General features: G+C 32.9%; 1 protein-coding gene across 2 annotated transcripts; it reads left to right on the top strand.

Moving 5' to 3' along the window:
• The first annotated feature begins 172 nt into the window (after window positions 1-172).
• LOC134270109 (uncharacterized) lies at window positions 173-20,370 on the top strand. Of its 2 annotated transcripts, none has more exons than XM_062752285.1 (13): window positions 173-402; window positions 4,492-4,572; window positions 4,976-5,195; window positions 5,388-5,507; window positions 7,858-7,930; window positions 8,031-8,182; window positions 8,634-8,663; window positions 10,307-10,342; window positions 12,052-12,084; window positions 12,887-13,137; window positions 13,293-13,499; window positions 14,436-14,607; window positions 19,487-20,370. In XM_062752285.1, exons 2-13 carry the CDS (start codon window positions 4,519-4,521, stop codon window positions 20,170-20,172), a joined length of 2,034 nt encoding a protein of 677 aa, XP_062608269.1. In that variant the 5' UTR covers window positions 173-402; window positions 4,492-4,518; the 3' UTR covers window positions 20,173-20,370. The 2 variants fall into 2 exon arrangements, with proteins under 2 accessions (XP_062608269.1, XP_062608268.1); XM_062752284.1 differs by having other exon boundaries at window positions 182-242.
• Window positions 20,371-23,062: the final 2,692 nt, after the last annotated feature.

Below are 23,062 nucleotides of genomic sequence, written 5' to 3'. Positions count from 1 at the left end.
AGCTTTAATAATTTGATTTATATATGCAAAACATTTATTGATGTTACGACAAATAGATAATCCCATCTCTGGGAATTGTCAAGTTAAAACAAATAAGTTTATTATTATTATTATTGGTGCTTTCATTTTCTTGTGTATGTTTACGACATTGATAAGAACGTTAGCTCCCTTTGAAGCATTTAACCAATCAATGACTAATATAAGAAAAACTCAAACGTTCCTTAAATAGCTTTGAATTATTGGTAAGTCATATTTTGTTTACGAATCTGAGTCGATTGTAAAACAAATCATTAATTTACATATCTTGTTTTAAATATATCCTTTTTAAGTGGCATAGATGTAAGTCAAGGTTAAAGAGGTCAAAATTGGAATGAGGAAATAGCGTTGTTTTACAAAACGAAAGTAAGTAATTTAACATCTCGGGAAAATATGACGTGTTATCATGCATAGAGCATGGCACTGAAAAGAATGCATAAGGCCTGTGTATGATACAAATTTATATATGTATAGAAATTGAAATGTTTCAAAATAACAGTAATAACTAGAAACGGATGCCGAGCGGATTAAAAAATGCGAGGGCTGTTCAATGTCTATAAAACAGGCATTGGTTGCTGTAAATGTCACATATTTCAGTGAATATTTCTTTGGGATTTTTAGCAAGTTTTACAGCAGCTTTAATGAAGCTTTTATTTTCACTCTAGTTTACTGATTTTTTACCATTCATTTATAATGCAGTGTTTCGAATAGCCCTTGTTCCCCAGCTTCTCACGATGAAACTATGTGTTGAAAATTGGTCACATAAACTGTTATAAATTCATTAAACATTCAATAATGAGAGAAAGTCAAGTTTAATGCCATATGATATCTGTAGTGTATGTCATACAGTTCAGGACATTATTTATTGAACAGCCCTCGTATAAAAGAAAGAGACTAATATATAGAGAAACAGGTGAAAGTGAGAGATAATGAGAGAGAGGGAGAATATTATGAATGTAACATAGGCTGCCCTGCTTGTGTGTCTTCACCACCTTATTAAATACATATAAAAAATGGTTTCTTTTTATCGAAACTAGGGTCATGGACGCATTTAAATCTAATTTTTTATGAAGCAATTTTAGTCGACTGGAAATATTTTATTTGTTGCTAACTTGAATTTAACAAAATATTTAAGTCTATAGGATTTTTAGATGCTAACTTCAGTTATTACCGTCATGTAAACGTATAGTTATTTGTCAAACGGATGTGCATTAGGTTGCATGTAGCTGTGTTTCCCTTGCTGGTGCTCTGCACAAACTAAACAAATTAAACCACAATTTCCGCTCTCTTCATCAAAACGTATTTTATCGAGTGCTTAATGTAAAAGCATATTGTTTTAAGAATGGAAGTTTTATGAATCCACTCTTAATTCGTCTTGATTTTGGGAATTCGAAGTGTACAACAATTCTATATAAAGTATCTTTTGTGAACAAGGAATCAATCAACCTATTGTCGAAAGAAGAAACATGTAAACAAACGACAGCTTCTCTTCTTATCTTGGTTAAAGGTGCATGGACACAGATTTGAAGTTAATATTTTCTTTATTTTATGTAATGAGAATACAAAAATAAAATATATATTCAAAATTTTATTTCATCTTAAAGTTATTGAAACATACATCAATGCACTCTCACTTTTACTTTTATTCTTAATACTTAAGAAATCGGCAATTTTGGTGTGTATTGATGAAAAATATTAGAACTTTAATCCAGAAAAATAATTATATTCGGAGTAGAAATGTTAGTAAGCAAAACATCTTCACAAGTATCGTCATTTCGCGTTAAGTGTTGTGTACAGAGTTTGGCAAATTGATCACACCCATGACATGTATACAGTTTTTGTAAAAAGGGCACGAGCTCTGTTATTTGATGCTGATGTTTACGATGCATGCGTTCAATTGTTAAAGTCTGCTCACCAAAACTGCACGGACTGACAACACACTGTGTGTATACTTCGTTCTCGAACATTTCTACTATGAATTTTCTGTAATCTAGTTTAATATTTTTTTCATTTATACACAACAAGATCGCCACTTTTCCAAAGTATTCAGAATAAAATCAAAATTTGTGAAAGTGAAAGGATTTGTCAATCAAACCCGTCTGAAATTTGAAGCTTTAATAACTATTAGAGGAAATAAAAATTTTGAAATGTTTTTGTGAAATGCTGTTGAAATATATAAGTCGTAATATTATACAGAAAATATTAATTTCAAATCTGTGTCCATTCACCTTTAAACTTAAATGAATATACCGTATATACTCGCCTATAAGTCGGTATTTTGGGAGTTAAATATTGGTCTAAAACTCTATGTCCGACTTATAGGCGAGTCATAAAGAGATTGGTATTTTTCTTGAGACTAAAAGGTAGTATCTTATTTGCATTTCCGACCATTATCAAAGGAAATGTCATGATATGTAAGACAATTTATGTATTCTAAGATTATATATAATTAAAAGTACACGTATTTACATATTTTAATAAATTTTATTTTGTATTTTAAGAGAGCATTGCCTTTTTGTTTAATAATTTTTATTAAATATCAGTGTCATGTCGAAAAAATATTGAAACCAGGTTAAAACATCAATGAATTTACTTCATATTGTCACTAAATTTTAGCAAAAAATTGTACCGACTTATAAGCGGGTCAAAAGTAAATCCCACCAAAATAACGTAAAAAAATACAACCGACTTATAGGCGGACCGACTTATAGGCGAGTATATACGGTACATGCATTATGTGTGATCTAATAGAAGATGTAAATGTAAATTGTTCACATATTTTAACAGCAAATGCTTGGTTCAAAATGTAATTTTTTTTTTTTTACATATTTCAACATATTTCAACAGCAAATGCTTGGATACAAAACTCTTTAATATGGTTATTCTACTACTAGCATTTTATAAGCGAGTCTTACCAGTAAATTGGTACCAAGTAGATTAGGTGTATTGTAACATGTTTTTATGAATAAAAAAAGGAAGAAATAATTTCTGATGAAAAGGTTTGTTTCAAACAGAACTGATCTAACAAATCTAAGAATGATATCAAAACATTAATTATTTTGTTTTTAGCTCACCTGAGCCGAAGGCTCAAGTGAGCTTTTCTGATCACATTTTGTCCGTCGTCCGTCCGTCCGTCCGTCCGTCTGTCTGTCCGTCTGTCTGTCTGTCAATCTGTCTGTCTGTCTGTAAACTTTTCACATTTTCGACTTCTTCTCAAGAACCACTGGGCCAATTTTGACCAAACTTGGTACAAAGCATCCTTGGGTGAAGGGGAATATAAATTTTTAAAATGAAGGGACATATACCCTCGCAAGGGGAGATAATCAAGGAAAGACAAAAATAGGGTTGGGTCATTAAAAAATCTTCTTCTCAAGAACCACTGGGCCAGTAAAGCTGAAACTTATGTGGAAGCATTCTGGGGTAGTGTAGATTCTAAATTGTTCAAATCATGACCCCCGGGGGAAGGGCGGGGCCACAATGGGGAATCAAAGTTTTACATAGAAATATATAGGAAAAATCTTTGAAAATCTTCTTCTCAAGAACCACTTGGCCAGTAAAGCTGAAACTTATGTGGAAGCATCCTGGGGTAGTGTAGATTCTAAATTGTTCAAATCATGACCCCCGGGGGAAGAGCGGGGCCACAATGGGGAACCAAAGTTTTACATAGAAATATATAGGAAAAATCTTTGAAAATCTTCTTCTCAAGAACCACTGGGCCAGAAAAGCTGAAACTTATGTGGAAGCATCCTGGTATAGTGTAGATTCTAAATTGTTCACATCATGACCCCCGGGGGAAGGGCGGGGCCACAACGGGGAATCAAAGTTTTACATAGAAATATATAGGAAAAATCTTTGAAAATCTTCTTCTCAAGAACCACTGGGCCAGAAAAGCTGAAACTTATGTGGAAGCATTCTGGTATAATGTAGATTCTAAATTGTTCAAATAATGACCCCCGGGGGAAAGGCGGGGCCACAATGGGGAATCAAAGTTTTATATAGAAATATATAGGAAAAATCTTTGAAAATTTTCTTCTCAAGAACCACTGGGCCAGAAAAGCTGAAACTGATGTGGAAGCATCCTGGTATAGTGTAGATTCTAAATTGTTCACATCATGACCCCCAGGGGAAGGGCGGGGCCATTATAGGGAATCAAAGTTTTACATAGAAATATATAGGAAAAATCTTTGAAAATCTTCTTCTCAGGAACCACTTGGCCAAAAAAGCTGAAACATATGTGCCCATGGAAGGATCATGGGGTAGTGTAGATTTCAAAATGTCTAAATTATGATCAGTGGGGTAGGGTGGGGATGCATTATGTATAACAAGGGGGGAAATCTGGTAAAGAACAGAATGGTCAAAGCTTCTCAGGTGAGCGATGTGGCCCATGGGCCTCTTGTTATAATTAAAACAAAAGCGGTTTAAAGTGAATAAACATGATTTCCATTTAATCAACAGTGAAAGACACTATCAAGATCTAGAGAAATGAGTTTGTCAGTTTGGCTCCTGGTCTTCATTCTGGTTGTGAAGATAAAACATGTAACTATGAAAATATATTTCTTAAATCATATACTTATTTCATTTATCATTTTTACCAAGATATACCAATCTGACTTATATTTAATTTGATTGACACGTTCTTTATTTTTAATGGTTAAGTTCATTCTAACCCCTTATCTAGTTTAGTTTATCAATTCTTTATGAATTTAATTTTGGTAAGAAGTGTAAAAAAATCAATTGTTCCATACACTTCTTTCAAGTAACATTCAAGTTGATGCTGCTATATTATTCCTTTTCACTCCTTTAGAAGACTTTTTTGCAATCATTATAGATAAACATCAAAATCCGCATTTCCTTCAATATGATGTTGTCATCTATGTGAAGCAAAGGAAGACATCCCATTCCATTTGAAATATCATCGTTTTTTTCTCCAATTGTTTAGGTTTATGTTTTGACACGTTGTCCAGAATCCTTGTCAACGGTAGTAAGAGTAGCACGCTGTCCTAGAAATAAAGCTGAATGGGAAAATCAAGCAAAGAAAAAAGATTGTTCAAAGGTTTCCCAGTCTTGTGTCAAACCAGCAGAGTTTTTATACCACTGTTTGATTAACGAGTACATGAATATGACGATTGAAGTCTGTGCACCTTCAGTTCCCATATTAGGTAATACAAACGGTCTAATATTAAAAATGCATTTCAGCAGTACATTACATGCATTGTATATAGCAATTTATAGATTGTCTGATGAGTATAGTACCAAATTAAATACAAAATTAATTTCCTTGATTATTTTATTTTCATTATTTGAAAAATGAATTGTTGTTTAATACAAATATAAAAATCTTTAAATTGAAGGTCAAAAGTGTGCAGAATTCAATACGGTTGGAGCAATTATTCAGGATAACGTACATACCAAATGCGATGACTCAGATCCACCCTGCCCATTCAGATACAACTCCACTGACGTGTACAAATGTAAGAAATATGATTAAAAGGAATGAAAAAGCTAAAAAGTATAAACTAAAATGTTTTCATACTCATACACATACATTATTTTTTCCTTTTTAGCTCACCTGAGCCAAAGGCTCAAGTGAGCTTTTCTGATCACAATTTGTCCGTTGTCTGTCGTTGTCGTTGTTGTAAACTTTTCACATTTTCGACTTCTTCTCAAGAACCGCTGGGCCAGTTTCAACCAAGCTTGCCACAAAGCATCCTTGGGTGAAGGGGATTCAAGTTTGTTCAAATAATCGGGAATTAATGAAAATTTTGTGGTATCTTTAAAAATCTTCTGCTCAAGAACCACTGTGCCAGGAAAGATGAAACTTATGGGTAAACATCCTCAGGTAGTGTAGATTCAAGTTTCTTCAAATCATGACCCCCTGGGGTAGGGCGGGGACACAATGGCCGATCAAAGTTTTACATTGTAATATGTAGGAAAAGTTTTTAAAAATCTTCTTCTCAAGAATAACAAAGCCATAATTGATCATATTTATTTGAAAGCATCCTCAGGTAGTGTAGATTCAAGTTTGTGCAAATTATGACCCCCAGGGGTAGGGCGTTGCCACAATGGCTGACCAAAGTTTTACCTAGAAATATATAGGAAAATTCTTTAAAAATCTTCTCAAGAATAACAAGCTATATTTGATCATATTTATATGGACTCATCCTCAGGTAGTGTAGATTCAAATTTGTTCAAATCATGACCCCCAGGGGTAGGGTGTTGCCACAATGGCCGACCAAAGTTTTACCTAGAAATATATAGGAAAATTCTTTAAAAATCTTCTTCTCAAGAATAATAAAGCCATAATTGTTCATATTTATTTGGAAGCATCCTCAGGTAGTGCAGATTCAAGTTTGTTCAAATCATGACCCCCAGGGGCAGGGCGGGGCCAAAATGGCTGACCAAAGTTTTACATGGAAATATATAGGAAAAGTCTTTAAAAATCTTCTGAAGAATAACAAAGACATAATTGATCATATTTATATTGAAGCATCCTCAGGTAGTGCAGATCAAGTTTGTTCAAATCAAGACCCCCAGGGGTAGGGCGAGGCTACAATGGCCAATCAAAGTTTTACATAGACATATATAGGAAAATTCTTTAAAAATCATCTTATCAAGAATAGCAATGCCATGATTGGTCGCGGCTACTTTTGGATATAATCTATTCAATTATAAACCAATTTCTACCTTTCCCCAGCCACAGTGCTCGGGTGAGCGATGCGGCCCATGGGCCTCTTGTTTTATTACTATCAGAAAAGTTTTCTCATTATAAACAACAAGGCTGTTAAAGTGAAGAGTGGAGTGCTTGAATAAGTATAACGTGGATGTCCATTAAATCTATCCGTATTGTAGTTTACTATCATAAATTGTAACAGATATAGAAGATCAAATTGATTGTAAAATGTAAAAGATTAAGCAAATTACATGAAATATCATTTCTTCGTCCAATCAAATATATCTTAATAAAACCAGACTTATTCTTATATGAATATGTGCATGTTTAGAAATGATGGTCATTAAAACATTTTTGCAGTGGGAATTATAAATTTCCAAATCCTTTCGCACTGATTCTCAGCATCGATATTTTATACAGAATTGTTTGCAATTATCTTAACGGAAAGTAAAGCATAAAGGCATCACCAGTACTTAACATGATTATAATATAATAATAAAAACCATATAGTATAAATAGCATAAATTTTCGTGCAATAAAGCTATTTTTTTATTTTGTTTAACAAAGGTTTAAAGTTACATGTATTATCTGAATGTTAATGAATTAGACATACAATTTGATAGCTAGTTTTTCCTCATTTCTTCACGTATTATACCATTTATTTCAGTATTTGATAGTGAATGTAAATTGCAACATTAAAAGCAATGCCGTTCGAGCAAACATACAAATTTGTAATGCAAACAAAATTCATAAATCTTATTTCTTTTGAATTATATGATCACTGTATGATACACTTATATATACTAATTATTTTTTTTTAAGTCTTTCTTGACTTTACACGTGTATTTAATTAGCAACAAATCTTTATTTTAATAATTTGTACAATAACATATAATACATGTACTGTATTTTTTAATATTTTTTTTGATTTGCAAGGACGAAGGTAGCCCAATATCAACGTATTTTGTAATCAAATTAACACCTCAATCTTCGCTTTCAATTAGTTTGTAACAACTAAAATTGCAAGTATGCATAAGGACAAAGTTAACTCTTATTTTGCAATGCAATTCTGTACAAATTAGAAGTTAAAATGTGTTTTCATGATGATGAAAATGACATTCTGTACCAATTATTCTAAATTGAAATTTCAGACCAACGGTGTTATAGCTACATCAATAGCACAAGCAACACACACGTCTTACCAAATTGTCCTGATTACATAAGGTAAACTTACTTGAAAACTATAATTCTTACAAATCTAAAATGCAGTGTCTCAAACTGTACATTGTATTGAAATTTAACAATTTTTTTTTGTTTTTTGAAGGGAAAAATGCATATGTTCCTCTGACCAAAACGTATGGCTGGCCATTTCAATAGTATTTATCACTTTATTTCTGATAAGCTGTGGTTTAGCAGGGATAATGCTTTATAAGTATAGAAATCTACTTCACAGCACTCCCGGTCAAGAATACGAAGGTAACCCAAATTCAAATAAAATTATCTTTTATTTAACCTATATTTATTTCGAATATATTAGAAGGAATAATACATATAGAAGGGCGGATAAAATTTATTTTTGTAATTTAATAAAAATATAGGGTAAAGAACAATTTTCGAGGTCATGATTTAATCCTTCTGATACATTGTGTGTAATCAAATGATATTTTTCTAGTAAAATACTTTTTTTTACTTTGAAGTGCTTATTGTGCTATTGTTTGTAAATATTATAGAGAATTACATTATCAACTTTTTTTTCAAAACATGCATTCACATGTTTTGAAAAGTATTATTTTTATCATCATCATTTGTAAATTGATGTATCACTTATCTTTGTTTTTATGAAATTACATGAAGTAAAGAAATAAAAAAAGTATACAAGTCCATGTAGATATAAAAACGCTAACATATCTCCTTTTTCTTTTGTCAGTTCATCCACTATTTTCAAAAGGGGAAGATGGTAATTATATTATTAATCAAATCATATTGAAGCATGCCTTTGTAACATTATGTATATATGTATAAGCTAAACATATTACATGATCATTCTTATTTTCAGCAGAAGAAATTCATGCGTATTGAAATTAAGGTAGAGCTTCTAAAATCTTTAATAAAACACTTTCAATATTAACGACAAATCTATTCAATGGGTCATTTCAAAATAGGACTAAGGCTTCTTACATGGCACAAGAATCTGTATAGTGCTTACCAATAACATAATTGTCTTTTTATTGCCCATCATCTGTGAGATGATACGCCTGTATATTTTGCACAATTGCCTTTTAAACTTAAGTTGTAATAACAACATTTATATAGACGCCGCTGCTTGGAATATCTATAAATACATGTGCAATAAATTTCAATTGTAATAGACAAAAATTAGCTGAAATGTATGAAAATTTTACTACAGTTTATTTTTATCTAACTTTATTATTTCAAATTACGAGGGACTCATATGTAGGAAGCATAATATAATACAGGTTTTTGTATTTTTTTTTTATTTATCTATATCCTTAAAGGCGACAAACAACTGAATCAGGAAAATGCTCAGGGTAATTTTTTACTACATATTTATCTTCTTTTAATTTTTAAAATCATTAAAAAATAATACATCCCGTCCGTTTTGGCCGATATCTACCTACAGAAATTGATAAAGGTACATTAATATTTTCCTCCAAATAAACATTACTTTAAAAATTAAAATTCTATTTGTTTAGTCAAGTGTTGAAAATGTGATGAAAGTATATATAAGGGGTGTTAAGAAAGTTCGTTCCATGATGAAATATTTTCAAAAATTTCCAAATAGTGCCTAACTAAAGAGATTAATTTTCAAGTCTGACAAAATCACAAGAGTTTGCTTTAAATTTAAAGGAATTCATTTCTAGCAGAAAACTATAGAATTGTTCATCCATACGAAAAAATATATAACATCTTTAAATCACCCGAATGATAGAAATGCTGGTCATTTTGAGTAAAAATAAAGGCTAATTTACTTTTGTTTCTTCATAGCTTATCTTGCATCAGACAAGCTGATGAAGGATGGAATAACAATGATAGATAACTTTTCAACAGAATAGGTTTGTCATTTTAAATTTTCCACAGAATTGATAATTTTTGCATAGTATTTGAAAGGATGTCCTGACTTGTGTGCTTAATAAATGTCACAAATTTACGCCATCTCTGATTTTTTCTGAACAGACATCATCTGTTTTAATACTTGTCCTTCCCTTATTGATTTAACAAAAGACAGTTAAAACCTTATCATTAGCAAGAATGGACTCTTTAAACATGAAATATCACAAATTGTAAATATCTTCTCTTCGTATTTCTTTTCGAAAATAAAAGAAAACATGTGGAACGAACTTCCTTAACTACGGAAGCCGGTAGGTGCCAGGTAGAAAAATATTTTATCTGACGGCCGTCAAATGAATTATTTTTTTTTTACCTGGCACCAAATCGCCTTCCGTACCTTAGTTAGCAAGGGGAGAAGTTGCATGTGATTTTTTTTTTACCAGAAATACAGGATGCAGGAATACAAAGAACAAATTAAATAAATAGATGAAAAATTTCTACAAGAAATCTTTTTTTTTTTTCTTTAAACAGATACCAATGTTGCTCCACTTAATCCAGAAGAGAAAGGTATTTTTATTGCAACACTACTCAACTTAAATCCTGATTCTGCACAGTCTGTGTATTACTGGTTATACGCATTACGAGGTCATTCTAGTTTCCAGCTATTTTGATTTCATAAGTTTTGAAATAAAAAACGGATTGTGAAAAATATTTTATGGGGTTCTTAAATAAAACACTTTCCATTTTCTGATGAAAATTTTTTAGTTTCTTACCAAACAAAGGACTTAGGGGGTTCTAACGTGAAACACGAATGGAAAGGGAGTTTGAAAGTAAATATTATTTAATTAGCAAAATAACTGAAAAATCACTCTGTTACACAGAAGTACTCTGCAGCTAACATCAACAAAGTGCTGGGATTCCAATTGGCACTAATTATGCTCTTTTATACGCTGACCTGTTTTACAATCATTTGATGCAGAATTAGTTTATAAATTTTTACACGAGAAGAGGAAAACACTAGCCCCGGCCTTCAATTCGACATTTACATTGTAAATGTACAGTAATTTTGAGTATTCCAAATCACCTTTTACATTTTGACTGCAAACAAATTTATTAAAAGTTTATATAAATGGTTGTTTCGTACAGCGATCAAAGCATGAATTATATTTACATCACCTTTTCAGTGTATTGCATGTCACTTCCGGGTATTTTGAATGACCGAGTAAATTTATTAAAATGGAAAGTTAACTTTATTATAATTAATAAAACTTTTGGTATTATTTACCAAAAGGCCACACAAATAAAACGAATTCTAAATGTCCTTGTTAATTGTTCTTGTAAATGTTAAAGTTATTTAGCCCCCCCCCCCCCCCCCCCCGGTGTAGTTGCACTATTTAACAGTGTTCTCGAATGCAGATTTTACAGAGAAGAAATTTTATACCAACAAAAATGATAATAATGGATTCAAAAGTCGTTCTTGGATGTATTCCTGACTACAAATGATAAAGACTGTAATATCTAAATTGTATGGCAAACAAGATGTTTTCATTTTTTCCATCTTCACCTTCTCTTATTGATATAGTAATATTCCAGTATCACATGCTTCTGGTGTTTATATCTCTTTATTCGCTAAACAAGAGCTTGCTCTGAATGTAATCAATTTTTAAAGCAACTCAAAAGTTGATGGTACGAGGAATTCAAGAAACTTGTTTAAAGTCGGCATTTTGAAACTTTTGGGCTTTGTAAATGAAATTTTTAACAAATTTATTTAAAAATTGGATCGTACATGGATTGCCTTGTTTTAATGGTTTTTCCCCTTTGTTTTAATACTTAATTGTCTACCTAATCTCGAAACAAAGGGCTTAGGACAGGAGTGACCCGCATGCAGGGTTTTTTTTTTTTTTACTTCTCCTTAATTAGCACCTATTCCCACCGCAGAAATTACCAGGGTTTTAGTTTTATGTCTTTGTCAAATATATTTATGGGGTTTATAGGTTTTTTTGAAGTCCATCACTCTTCGTTATCTTAACATTTTACTAGATTAAAACAAATTTACATATCGACATTAATAAAATGCATAACACGTGTGATATATTTGTTCATTTCCTTTTGGAACTATTGTTCATAGTCCTTGTTATCAGAATAATAAAATACTACAATCAATTCAACTGTAATAGACAAATATAAATTTTCTTTTATGAAACTCCTCTATGTCAAACACCAAGGAACACAGATGCAAAACCGTAATTGTAACATATGTACTTTTATTTTTGAAGGCACTTTTAAGACGGATCAAAAAGCTGTTCCAGGTAGGCCTTAAATGTCCCTTTTGTTTGTTGATATATTTATTTTCTACGTAATCGAAAAAATGCATCAAGAAATTAATTTGATATTTTTTTCTTGAATTCATGATGAGACTAGCATGTAGCTGTGCGACATCTGATAGAGATTTAAACCCCTACTGATATTTTCTCACTGTCTTTTAGTTTATAAAAGGGAGTAAACTATTTTTAAGAACTTTTTTCAGAAGAGGAAAATTAGGGGCGGGGGGGGGGGGATAACTACACTTTAAATCTTATTTCACTGTTAAAAGGCCCCTGCGGTGTTTTCACTGCCCTTCGTTGCGCCGTAACGTCATCAACCGTCGCCATTTTACGTCTGATGTTTTAACCATTTTTCAATTTTGAATACTTTTATTCAGGAAACTGCCAGAAATTAAGCAAATGCCTTAAAATTTTCCAAGAGACTACACAATAGATAGTGGATTAAAAATAAGATACTTTTTATCCCAATCTTATTTTACATTTTTATTTTTTTTTTAATTCTGGTTGTAACACTGTATTTGATTAGATAAAAATTTACTTTATATCGTATTAAATGGGTTGCCTACGTCACAATGACTTGTGTTAAATATGAATTAATTTCAAATTATGTAAAAGTCATTAAAAAAAAAAAAACCAATCATCGTTTTTTCTTACACCAAATGAATGAAAAATTAAATTGTAAGGAACGAATTGAATAACTACTCATTTTATAGGGTATAAATTGGTTTAAAACAGCATTGCAAGTATATTTAACTGGTTGACACTTTAGATCATTTTGTCATTGCAGAAAACTCAAGGGTGTACTCGATTTATTTTGGTGACAAACATTTTGGAATGGCTTATTTCGATCCAAGATATCCTAAAGATGTAAAAAGCCTAGGAAACCATGAAATCATTGGAGCTCTTGTTACAAATACTGGGGAAGTAATAGAGTTTGGAGATCAAGCTCGTAAAATGTTTACTGAAAATAGAGAAGATTGCAGAGATTATATTTTTCTTGATCATCACGAACTGGATAAAGAATACTGGAATGATAATGTAATTATACAGTTGCGCATAGTCCTGTGTCTCGAGACAAGCCCGTGTCTGTAGGACAATCAAAATTTTTTGAGGGTTTTTTTTGTTGTTGTTGTTGATTTTGCCAACTTTTTAATTTAAATACTTCTTAATTTCTAACAATTTTATTATCACAGATTTCTAAACTGGGTTCGATGAAAGTGAAGGAAGTTTTTCAGAATATAATTGGCTTCCTAGTGAAGAAGATTCTCAAGGATATTGCTGACCATGGTTCTCAGACACAAGAAGAGTCGGGGTTATTTAACATGCACTGTGTGATCACTGTACCTCATCACTGGATAAGCCACGTCGTAGATCTTAGAATTGCTTTTGACAGAACAATGGTAATAATTATTCATGTAATTTTTACATGTACATATAATATTGGAATGATTTTAATTGTACACAATAGTACGAAAAAAAGAAGCCTTAAAAATTTGAGAATATTAAAAATACGAAAGCTGACATGTAAAAAATATTTTATTGATATTTAAACTTTCAGACCTTGGAGCAAACATTAAAGCATTGTAAGTTTAAAAAATTTATTAACGTAAAGAGTTTTAAAAACATACTCCTAATAATACAATTCACACATGGTCTAGGCCAAAACGTAGTAGAAACTTTCTATACCACTTGACCACTTGGTATTTTTTTTGTTTTTTTGCAAACAAGTGTATTTATCATTGGCGTTGCAACAGGGGGCTATTGGAGGCTTAGACCCCCCCCACTTTTTTTTTTTACAAAAATAGACAATATATAGGCATAGAAAATTAGAATTTACCTTTTTTTGTTGGTTAAGCCTCTCACTTTTGACTAGCCTCTCCCTTTTCAATCTGCTTCTGACGCCCATGTTTATACATGTAGGAAAGTTGCGTTTGTCAGTATTTTTCTCATTACATAACAACTCTTCGTACAATCTTATTAATGCTTATGATCAAATAAAGGTGTATAGCGTAACACAACACAGGTTTCAATACTAAAAACTGTCTTTAAACACAAATGTAATGATTTTGACATATTTTCCTGCAAATATGTATGACCTTTAAACAAGTGCATTCATTGTAAATTCATGATGATTTTAAAATATTTCTTGATACATTTCAAAGTTTAAATACCTTACAAACGAATCAAATTTATTGCTTAAACATGTTTAACAAATTTGGATAAAATATATGTACCATTTACTAGTATGAAATTTAGTAATCTAACTTTTCAAATAGCTCTCATGCATATTGTATAGATATGTAAATCATTCTGGCATTTATTTTTGTTACCAATAGAAAGATCTGAATAAAGACGTACAGAGAGACCAGTTGCACATTAAATCGAGAGAGGTGGCCATTTCTCCATATATTCATGATGTTAAAGCGCCTGTCACTTGTTTGATTTTCAAAGTTGACAACTTGATATTCAAGGACAACACAACATATGTCAATTTACATGTGGGATCGAGTAAGTATTTAGCAAGAGCCCATTAATCAGCAATGCAACATATGGTTTTTCCTAATAGAAGTAGATGCACTTAAATGGATTACTCTCAGTATTATTTTTTTATTTGAAAGTTGGAAGGTTCTATTCAGGACCTCTTCATCACCAATTAAAAACATGATTTTTCCAGATTATGTCTTTAAAAATCACATAATAAAAATATACTCAGCTCTAAATTATTTCGAAATGGTCTCTGTCAATACTTTAATGAGGGCGTTTGAAAATTCGAAAACTTTACTTCAATAAGAAATAAAATCGCGCAAAAACCACATGAACGTATGTTTAGATATATCAGAAAAGACTACTTTTTAGACTGTATTAAGCAGTCGTTCAGATTGTATATTTTTATATGTATGCCTCTGTGCTTATAAGAAAAAACTAAATGCTTTCATAAATCAGTTACATCCACACTATGTTTGCTTCTAAAGACACATTTCTTCAAATTTCGATGACAAGAAAACGTCACAAATATTGTATAATTACACAGGACATGTATCATCAGGTGAAACTATGGCCTATGGGCCTCTTATCTTATACTAAATTGATTAACCTTTTGCTTGTATAGAGGGGTTATATTGGTTATGCCTGCTGCCCAATCCATTAAAGTTTTTATTACATAATAAAATATGTTCAACTAAAAATAAACATTATAACTAGTCTGAAATTGAAGAACTTAACTAATGATGAACATTATGGGTTTTTTTTTTCATAAAAAGAGGGAGGATAAAAACCTTGGCACAAAATTAAAAAATTATATTATTGAAGTGCATATTAAGTTTTTGATAAACCAAAAAAAAATGAGACCAACTTTCAGAGGTGATAAAATAATACAACCTTTTATCAATATATTGGTGGAGAAAGCCCCTTTTAGAATTTGAACCTGATCAATCTTTTTTTCAAAACCATCTCCGTCCCAAAGATTTTGCCTGGTTTTTTTTTTTTTTTTTTTTTTTTTTGAAATCAATGTTATGTTAATACATCTTTTGCAATTTTGATAAATAATATAAGAAATGTGTACCCCGGGGTAAATGAGGCATGTTTCAACTGTGTGAAAATCTCTAGACCTGCACCTCACATTGACCTTAAACTGTACGTCACCATCCGGGTACTAGTTTTACAAGTATCATCTCATGTTTGCATTGTGCACATCATTGCTGTAAATCACCAGTGGCGGATTTAAAGGGGGGGTACCCGGCGCCACCCCCCCCTCCCCCTCTAAAATTGTCAAAGTTAACGTAAATTGCAGTTTCGTCTAGAAAATGTAAATATGTCTACTTGGTAGACCTTATTTTTACCCTTAAAAATCTCTAGAACCCAGGACCTTCCGGGGGCTTCACCCTTGGGCCCCCACCAGGGCTTTGCCCTTCACCCACTTGGGGCCTCAAGGCGGCACCAGACCCATTGCCTACTTTTGACGCCCCCTCTAACTTCAATTCCTGAATCCGCGCCTGATAACGTTTTATTCGTTAGAACTTTATTTTTGCGAAATTATGCGAGACAGTGAGCACGCAAAAATTTCATTCTCGTGTAGAATAATTTTCCTTTAGAAATAAAGAGAAATATTAACAATTCATGAAAATTATGTCTCCCCTATAAAGAGTCAATGACTATCTTGCGAAAATAAAGTGTCGCAAATATTTAGTGTGCTGCAGTATATTAATAGGATAAAACTCATTGTATGTTGTAACTTGATTATATCAAATGATGTTAACAGTACTTATAACAGGCAGTAAGACGTCGAAGAGAGTAAAAATTCTGAAATGGAAATGGATAGGTTATAGTTTTAAAAAAGGTCAAAGATCATCGGATGTCACATAGAGTTATACATTGAATCTAGTTTCGAGCTATGGATATGGAAACAATGAAATTGTTTGAAATAAAATGGAAAATCTAAAAGCAACAGACTTAACCAAAGGGCTACTATAAAATAAGGATATACGTTAGAAATTGTGCATTTGACAAAAGTGACATTAAACTTTATTAAACAAATTAAGGCGAGGCTAAGTTTCTATCAGTATATCCTCTTTGCACAAATGTTAAATCCATCGCCAAAAAAATGCAGAACTGTTTACTTTTACGATTTCGCCGTATTTTGTAAGGATTTTTAATCCAAAATAAGTCTCACGTTTTGCTACTATGAAAATACAGAAATCGGAAATACATTCATTTGGAATTAAGCAAGTCGTTTTTAATGATCTAAAATAATGCCAACTCGGCGTAAAGCAACAATTTATCAATAGATATGATATGGTCCCCGCGTGGCGCAGTGGTTAGAGCCTCTGCTCTAAGAGTCGCGCAGTAATGACTTGATCCTTACGTCGAGGGTTCGAATCACACTGTGCAACGTGGAGACCGTATTAACCGAGGTCCCGTGTCGCATTAGGTGCTTACACGAAAAAGACCTCTCCCTGCTCGATAGCTTGAGTGCTGAGTATGGGACAATTTGAAGCTCTCCACCAGTAAGTGATGGCGTCTCCATGAGAAAAAAAATCTTGAGAGATGTTAAACAATATTCAATCCAACATACATCTTTATGATCTGGCTAAGTTTCACGCCTTTTCATCGCTATAAAAAGATTTCAAGCACATCTTAAGGATACCCTTAATCATCTTTCAAAAGATAATACGTAATGTGGCGAGTACATGTACCTCGTAGTTACCCAACTTACTTAACCGCTCAAATTTTGCAAGATTTCTGGGGCAAATGACATTGTTTACAGAAGTGAAAATCGAATGATTCGAACAATTTTATGCAGAATGTATATGTTCATGTATGTCATTTTTCTTACCCCGTTAAAAATGAAAATTGAATCCTTATTGCACATAAACAGCTAGGATGCCAGCAATCATCTTCTGCTTAAAATAAAAGAGGAGTTAAGGAATTTTAAGGAAAGAATGTGTGACAGAAGGACGGACCAGCGTAATAAACATGTGCGGATATAATCAAGAAAATGGCCATATAATGGTTTCAACCTGAAAGGAAGTTATTTTACCCCACCTCTGTTGATTTTTCCGTGAAATCCTGGCTTACGATTGGTTGAAGTCTGTCACGTGAAGGCGGTGGATTACTTATACCCGGTCAGTTGTAAATCCATACCCGGTCAGTAGAAATCTGTACCCGGTCGATGTATAACGTCACAAACACAAACGTGACGTCATAATAGGCACAGTATAAGCGCGATAAAGCATTTAGCAGAGAAAACATTTATAAACTACAGATCAAACGTAAATGTTACATCGGTGGGGTAAATTCGTTACATAGTCTTTTAGAGACAGGGTATGGGATGATACCTGGTTAGTAAATTTCATACCTGACTCGGCCCCGCCTCGCCAGGTATGAAATTTACTAACCAGGTATCATCCCATACCCTGTCACTAAAAGACTATGTAACTAATAATACCCCCGCTCCAAACTGTTTTACCCTTGTGTGTTTGTCTGTCCGTCTAGCTGTGTATATAGCTGTCTGTTCGTTACAATTATTTCGTAGCAGTTTTCTCGGGAACTATTCATTGCAAATGTTTAGTTTTAGAACAATCTTTGTTAATGCAAGTCATATGGTGAGGCTGATTTTTGTTCAAATCTGGCCAGTGTAACCATCTTGTTTATCCGCGTGTATGTGCGTCCCATACATAACAAATTTTTGTCACAGTTTTCCCTAGAACTACTCATTGCAGACGCATGAAAATTATTTTGTACAAATCCTATGTCAGCTTCCTGTTAATATGTCCCTCCGTACCAAACATAACAAATTTTTGTTAAAGTTTTCTCGGCAACTACTCATCGAAGATGCTTGAAATAATTAAGCGCATTGACTAGGCATGCCATATTGTGGGATTCATTTTTGTACGAATCTTGTGTCGACTTTCTGTTAATGTGCTTGTCTGTCTGTACCTTACATTACAATTTTCGTCTGTGTGTCTGTTTCTACAATTTGTAGTGGATTTTTTGACGGTTTTCCCAGCAACTACTCAAGTTTGAAATGTAAGAAGTGGAAAGACACAGCAATCAAAGGAATCTGTCGTAGCGTAGTACGCGCTTGCTAATATAACCTCCTATTTCCTGTCACATGACTCGAATTATCCAATGAAAATATGCCGTACGAAATATTAACCAATCAACAGCTTGTACGGGAAGCTGAGTCCCCACACAAGTTCCCACACAGAACTATTTTTGCTACACAAGATACCGCACAACATCGTAACAAGTAAAACTCTGTAAAACAAACAAGTGGAAATATAACACATAAAATAAGCTTAACTAGACGAATTAATAAATTCCTTCAATGTTATTAAAACATCCCTAGATTGTACAGTATATGCTAAACAATTTAGCGTATGACTATCGTAACTACCGACACTAGCGTAAACAAATGTAGTCCCGATAAAGCTGACTGATCATAAAGTTAATGCTCAAAATAAATAACAACTTGTAGCTTCAAATTACAAAACAACTCAAATCAAAATGTAGAATACGTTCCCATATTCATAACTTCAATAGAACAATACATTACTAGTAAATACATATAGGTCAACAAACCGGAAATGACGATCCGAGTAAAGTATGATGGCTTCCAAAACATGAAATGTAAAATCCACCCTCTATTCCCCTATATTATGACTCCTACGATATTACATGAAGCGACAACTGGTAAAATATGATGATAATAGCTATTACTAAAATCGTATCTATATAAGCTGACATATTATTTTCAATAAAATCATAAACGAACAACTTTTCTGGCAGGCACATGTTGAACATAGATTTAACAAGAACTGGACGACCGCATAATATTACGTTTAAAAATCAAGTGATATAACAATACATTTTATTATCTTCATTTCAGAATATTGCAACCTAACATTCCTTAGAGCTGTGACTTCAGAGAAACCAGACGAGATTATTGGTAATCCATACATACGGAAATGGAGAATACATCTAACAGCAGAGGGACGATTTGAAGAGTTGTTCGAAGATATATTTACACGAGATATTTTTCATAAATGGAAAACAAAATATGAAAGGGATTATATTTCTTTGCTTAGTCTATTTGAGGATCGAAAAAATAAAATGCGCGAGAACATGGACGAAAATGAAAAATATGAATTTCCTTTGTCCTCAACGTTATTCGAGCTATTTCAAGAACGTAGATCAGGTACGACTGATCTTGAGGACCGTGTGGCAAAACAAAAAGGAGAGGTTAAAGTGGAAAATAGTGGACGAACCATTATTTTTAAATGGTCTTTATTGAAAACATTTTTTACTCATGTCAAAGACAGTACCAAGGAAATCATAAGAGAACACAAAGAACAATTTGAGGAGCAAAACGTGCGTTGTGTGATAATGACTGGTAGTTATTCTCAAATGAAACTGTTCATGCATGAGGCTGAGAATGAGTGGTTTAATGAATTTAGTTCACCAGTAACAGTTGTCATTCCAGTGCATATTGGTTCAACATATGCTATGGGCGCTGCATATTTTTTCAAGAAATATCCGACATGGATATTTCATGACCTTATAAATTTAAAGTGATTCTTAAGTGCTCTTAAATTTGCGAAATTTATCAAGACAATGCAAATGAACTTGAGTCTTATGTTTTGTGCAATTTAGGCCTTGTTGACATCTTTATATTTACATTTATACTGAAAGGAAAAAAAACGCATGATAACATAATGTGCGAAATATTTTGGACTGTTTTCCCAAAAATAATGAAAATTTGCCACTGATGTTTATTGGTTATTGTGCACTTAAATCGTCTTTCAGAATTACTCCAACATGAAATGCTGCATATTTGTAGTCAGGATGAATTTCTTGCAATCTTGGTACAGCTAACTGAAATATCACTGGGTCTAGTAGTTGAATTGCCTAAGAGAAGAAAAATGCAACAACATTTTGAAATTGTTATATGTTTCTCAAGTTTTCCATCAGGGAACATTTTTGTCAGTTGTCAGAAAGTAGCTTGATTGGTTTCCAACCAACCGTGACGGTGGCTTTGGCGCGTAACAAAGTCACCTCATGATAGGGTTTTTAGCTCACCTGAGCCGAACGCTCAAGTGAGCTTTTCTAATCAAAATTTGTCCGTTGTCTGTCGTCGTTGTCGTCGTAAACTTTTCACATTTTCATCTTCTTCTCAAGAACCACTGGGCCAATTTCAACCAAACTTGGTACAAAGTATCCTTGGGTAAAGGGGATTCAAGTTTGTTCAAATGAAGAGCCAGGCCCTTTTCCAAGGGTAGATAATTATGAAATAGAGAAAAATTAATGGCATTTTTAAAAAATCTTCTTCTCAAAAACCACTGGGCCAGGAAAGATGAAACTCATGTGGAATCATCTTCAGGTAGTGTAGATTCAAATGATGGGGCAGGGTGGGGCCAAAATGGCCGATCAAAGTTTTACTTAGGAATATATAGAAAAAATCTTTAAAAATCTTCTTCTCAAGAACCACTGGGCCAGGAAAGATGAAACTCATGTGGGATCATCCTCGGGTAGTGTAGATTCAAGTTTGTTCAAATCATGACCCCCGGGGGTAGGGTGGGGCCAAAATGGCCGATCAAAGTTTTACATAGGAATATATAGAAAAATCTTTAAAAATCTTCTTCTCAAGAACCACTGGGCCAGGAAAGATGAAACTCATTTGGGATTATCCTCAGGTAGTGTAGATTTAAGTTTGTTCAAATCATGACCCCCGGGGGTAGGGTGGGGCCAAAATGGCCGATCAAAGTTTTACATAGGAATATATAGGAAAAATCTTTAAAAATCTTCATCTCAAGAACCACTTGGCCAGGAAATATGAAACTCATTTGGGATTATCCTCAGGTAGTGTAGATTCAAGTTTGTTTAAATCATGACCCCCGGGGGTAGGGCGGGGTCACAAAGGGGAATCCAAGTTTTACATAGAAATATATAGGAAAAATCTTTAAAAATCTTCTTCTCAATAACCACTGGGCCAGGAAAGATGAAACTCATTTGGGATCATCCTCAGGTAGTGTAGATTTAAGTTTGTTCAAATCATGACCCCCGGGGGTAGGGTGGGGCCAAAATGGCGGATCAAAGTTTTACATAGGAACAAATAGGGAGACCTTTTAAAATCTTCTTTTCAAGTACCTCAAAGCCAGGCTTCTTTATATTTATAGGGAATCATCCTCAGGTAATGTAGATTCAAGTTTGTTCAAATCATGACCCCCCTGGGGGTTTAAAATTCAAGCGCCCCCCCCCCCCCTCCAGTTTACTTTCAGTTCTGATCTGATCTGTGTTTTTTACTAGCCAATTGCTCAGGTGAGCGATGTGGCCCCTGGGCCTCTTGTTTATTCTTCTACCCCTGAAATTGTTATTGAAACCAAAATTAATACAGTAGGCAAGCATAATCGTTAAATCATCATAAAAATGAAAGAAACTTCCTTCTTGTATTTTGCCTCTAGAGCTCGTCAACTTTACGTCGGCATACATTTTTCAGCATTTTCTCCCCGCCAAAGTGCAGTCTGAGTTCGTCAATATCTTTTTAAAATCATTTATGTTCATCACACCATTGAACTGGTTTCCATAAAAATATTTTTTCCAATCGAAAATCTGTGGAACTCACTGGACAGTAGGATTAGAAGGCTATGGAATGTTCTAGTTACTCAAGACTAGCTGAGGGTTGCTCTGTCGGAGGGGCTGAATAATATCCCTTTGAGAAAGATCATTGTACTGATGATCTACATGCATAGATAAACAAGGCTGAGATAGATGGGCAAGGGAGATAATGATTTTTTAGTTTTACTTTTGGGGGGTATCGTCATATGAATTTCAATAACTCTTGAATAATGGGTCAAAATAAAAAAAAATTGTAATTTTTTTTAAAAGATGAGTTTTAAATTTCGGTAAGAATATTGGAAAATGCCTTCAAATTAGTAGCTTTAAATCACTTCGAAATTCAGAATGCGTTTTTTCCTTATAGTAGTACAGTATTATAGTATATTGTTATCATGTATTACATTTATCAATATTCACATTTGCTGTGCTTTTCTACTAAGCCATTTATTGAATTGCAAGTCATTTTTGGATACGAGGAAACTCGTTCTTAATTGACATGACACTGAGGTTACAGAAAAGTTAATGAAATTAATTGTTACGATATAAGGCAGCAAGAAACTTTATTGAAATTTTGAGTATATTGTTCTATTAAACTTGTAAAAATCTAAATATAAGGAGTGTTTTAAGTACAGTGACTGTGAATTTTTGTTGTATAAATCATACAGACTTGACATAGAGTATATTGTATTTCAGTGTGTTTTATACTTCAAATCAATATATATACTTAAAAACATTCCTTATATAACGTCAGTTCATCATCATTAAATACAAATGTTTCTTCTTTTATATTTGAAATACATTGGTTAATCGCTTTATACTATTTTGTGTATTAAACGTATTAAATAAAAAT

Source organism: Saccostrea cucullata, unplaced genomic scaffold, assembly GCF_032062105.1.
Source record: "Saccostrea cucullata isolate Sc308-1 unplaced genomic scaffold, CSIRO_AGI_Scuc_v1 ctg3511, whole genome shotgun sequence".
Classification (NCBI taxonomy): domain Eukaryota; kingdom Metazoa; phylum Mollusca; class Bivalvia; order Ostreida; family Ostreidae; genus Saccostrea; species Saccostrea cuccullata.
This window is presented reverse-complemented; position numbering and strand designations above follow the sequence as displayed.

What these genes read in the sequence shown, in the direction of transcription:
- LOC134270109 (XM_062752285.1), top strand. Translation starts at nt 4,519, where the DNA reads ATGAGTTTGTCAGTTTGGCTCCTGGTCTTCATTCTGGTTGTGAAGATA. An exon ending in ACCTTCAGTTCCCATATTAG is followed by an intron (nt 5,196 to 5,387) that starts GTAATACAAACG and finishes TTTAAATTGAAG; the next exon opens with GTCAAAAGTGTGCAGAATTC. An exon ending in CTCCACTGACGTGTACAAAT is followed by an intron (nt 5,508 to 7,857) that starts GTAAGAAATATG and finishes TTGAAATTTCAG; the next exon opens with ACCAACGGTGTTATAGCTAC.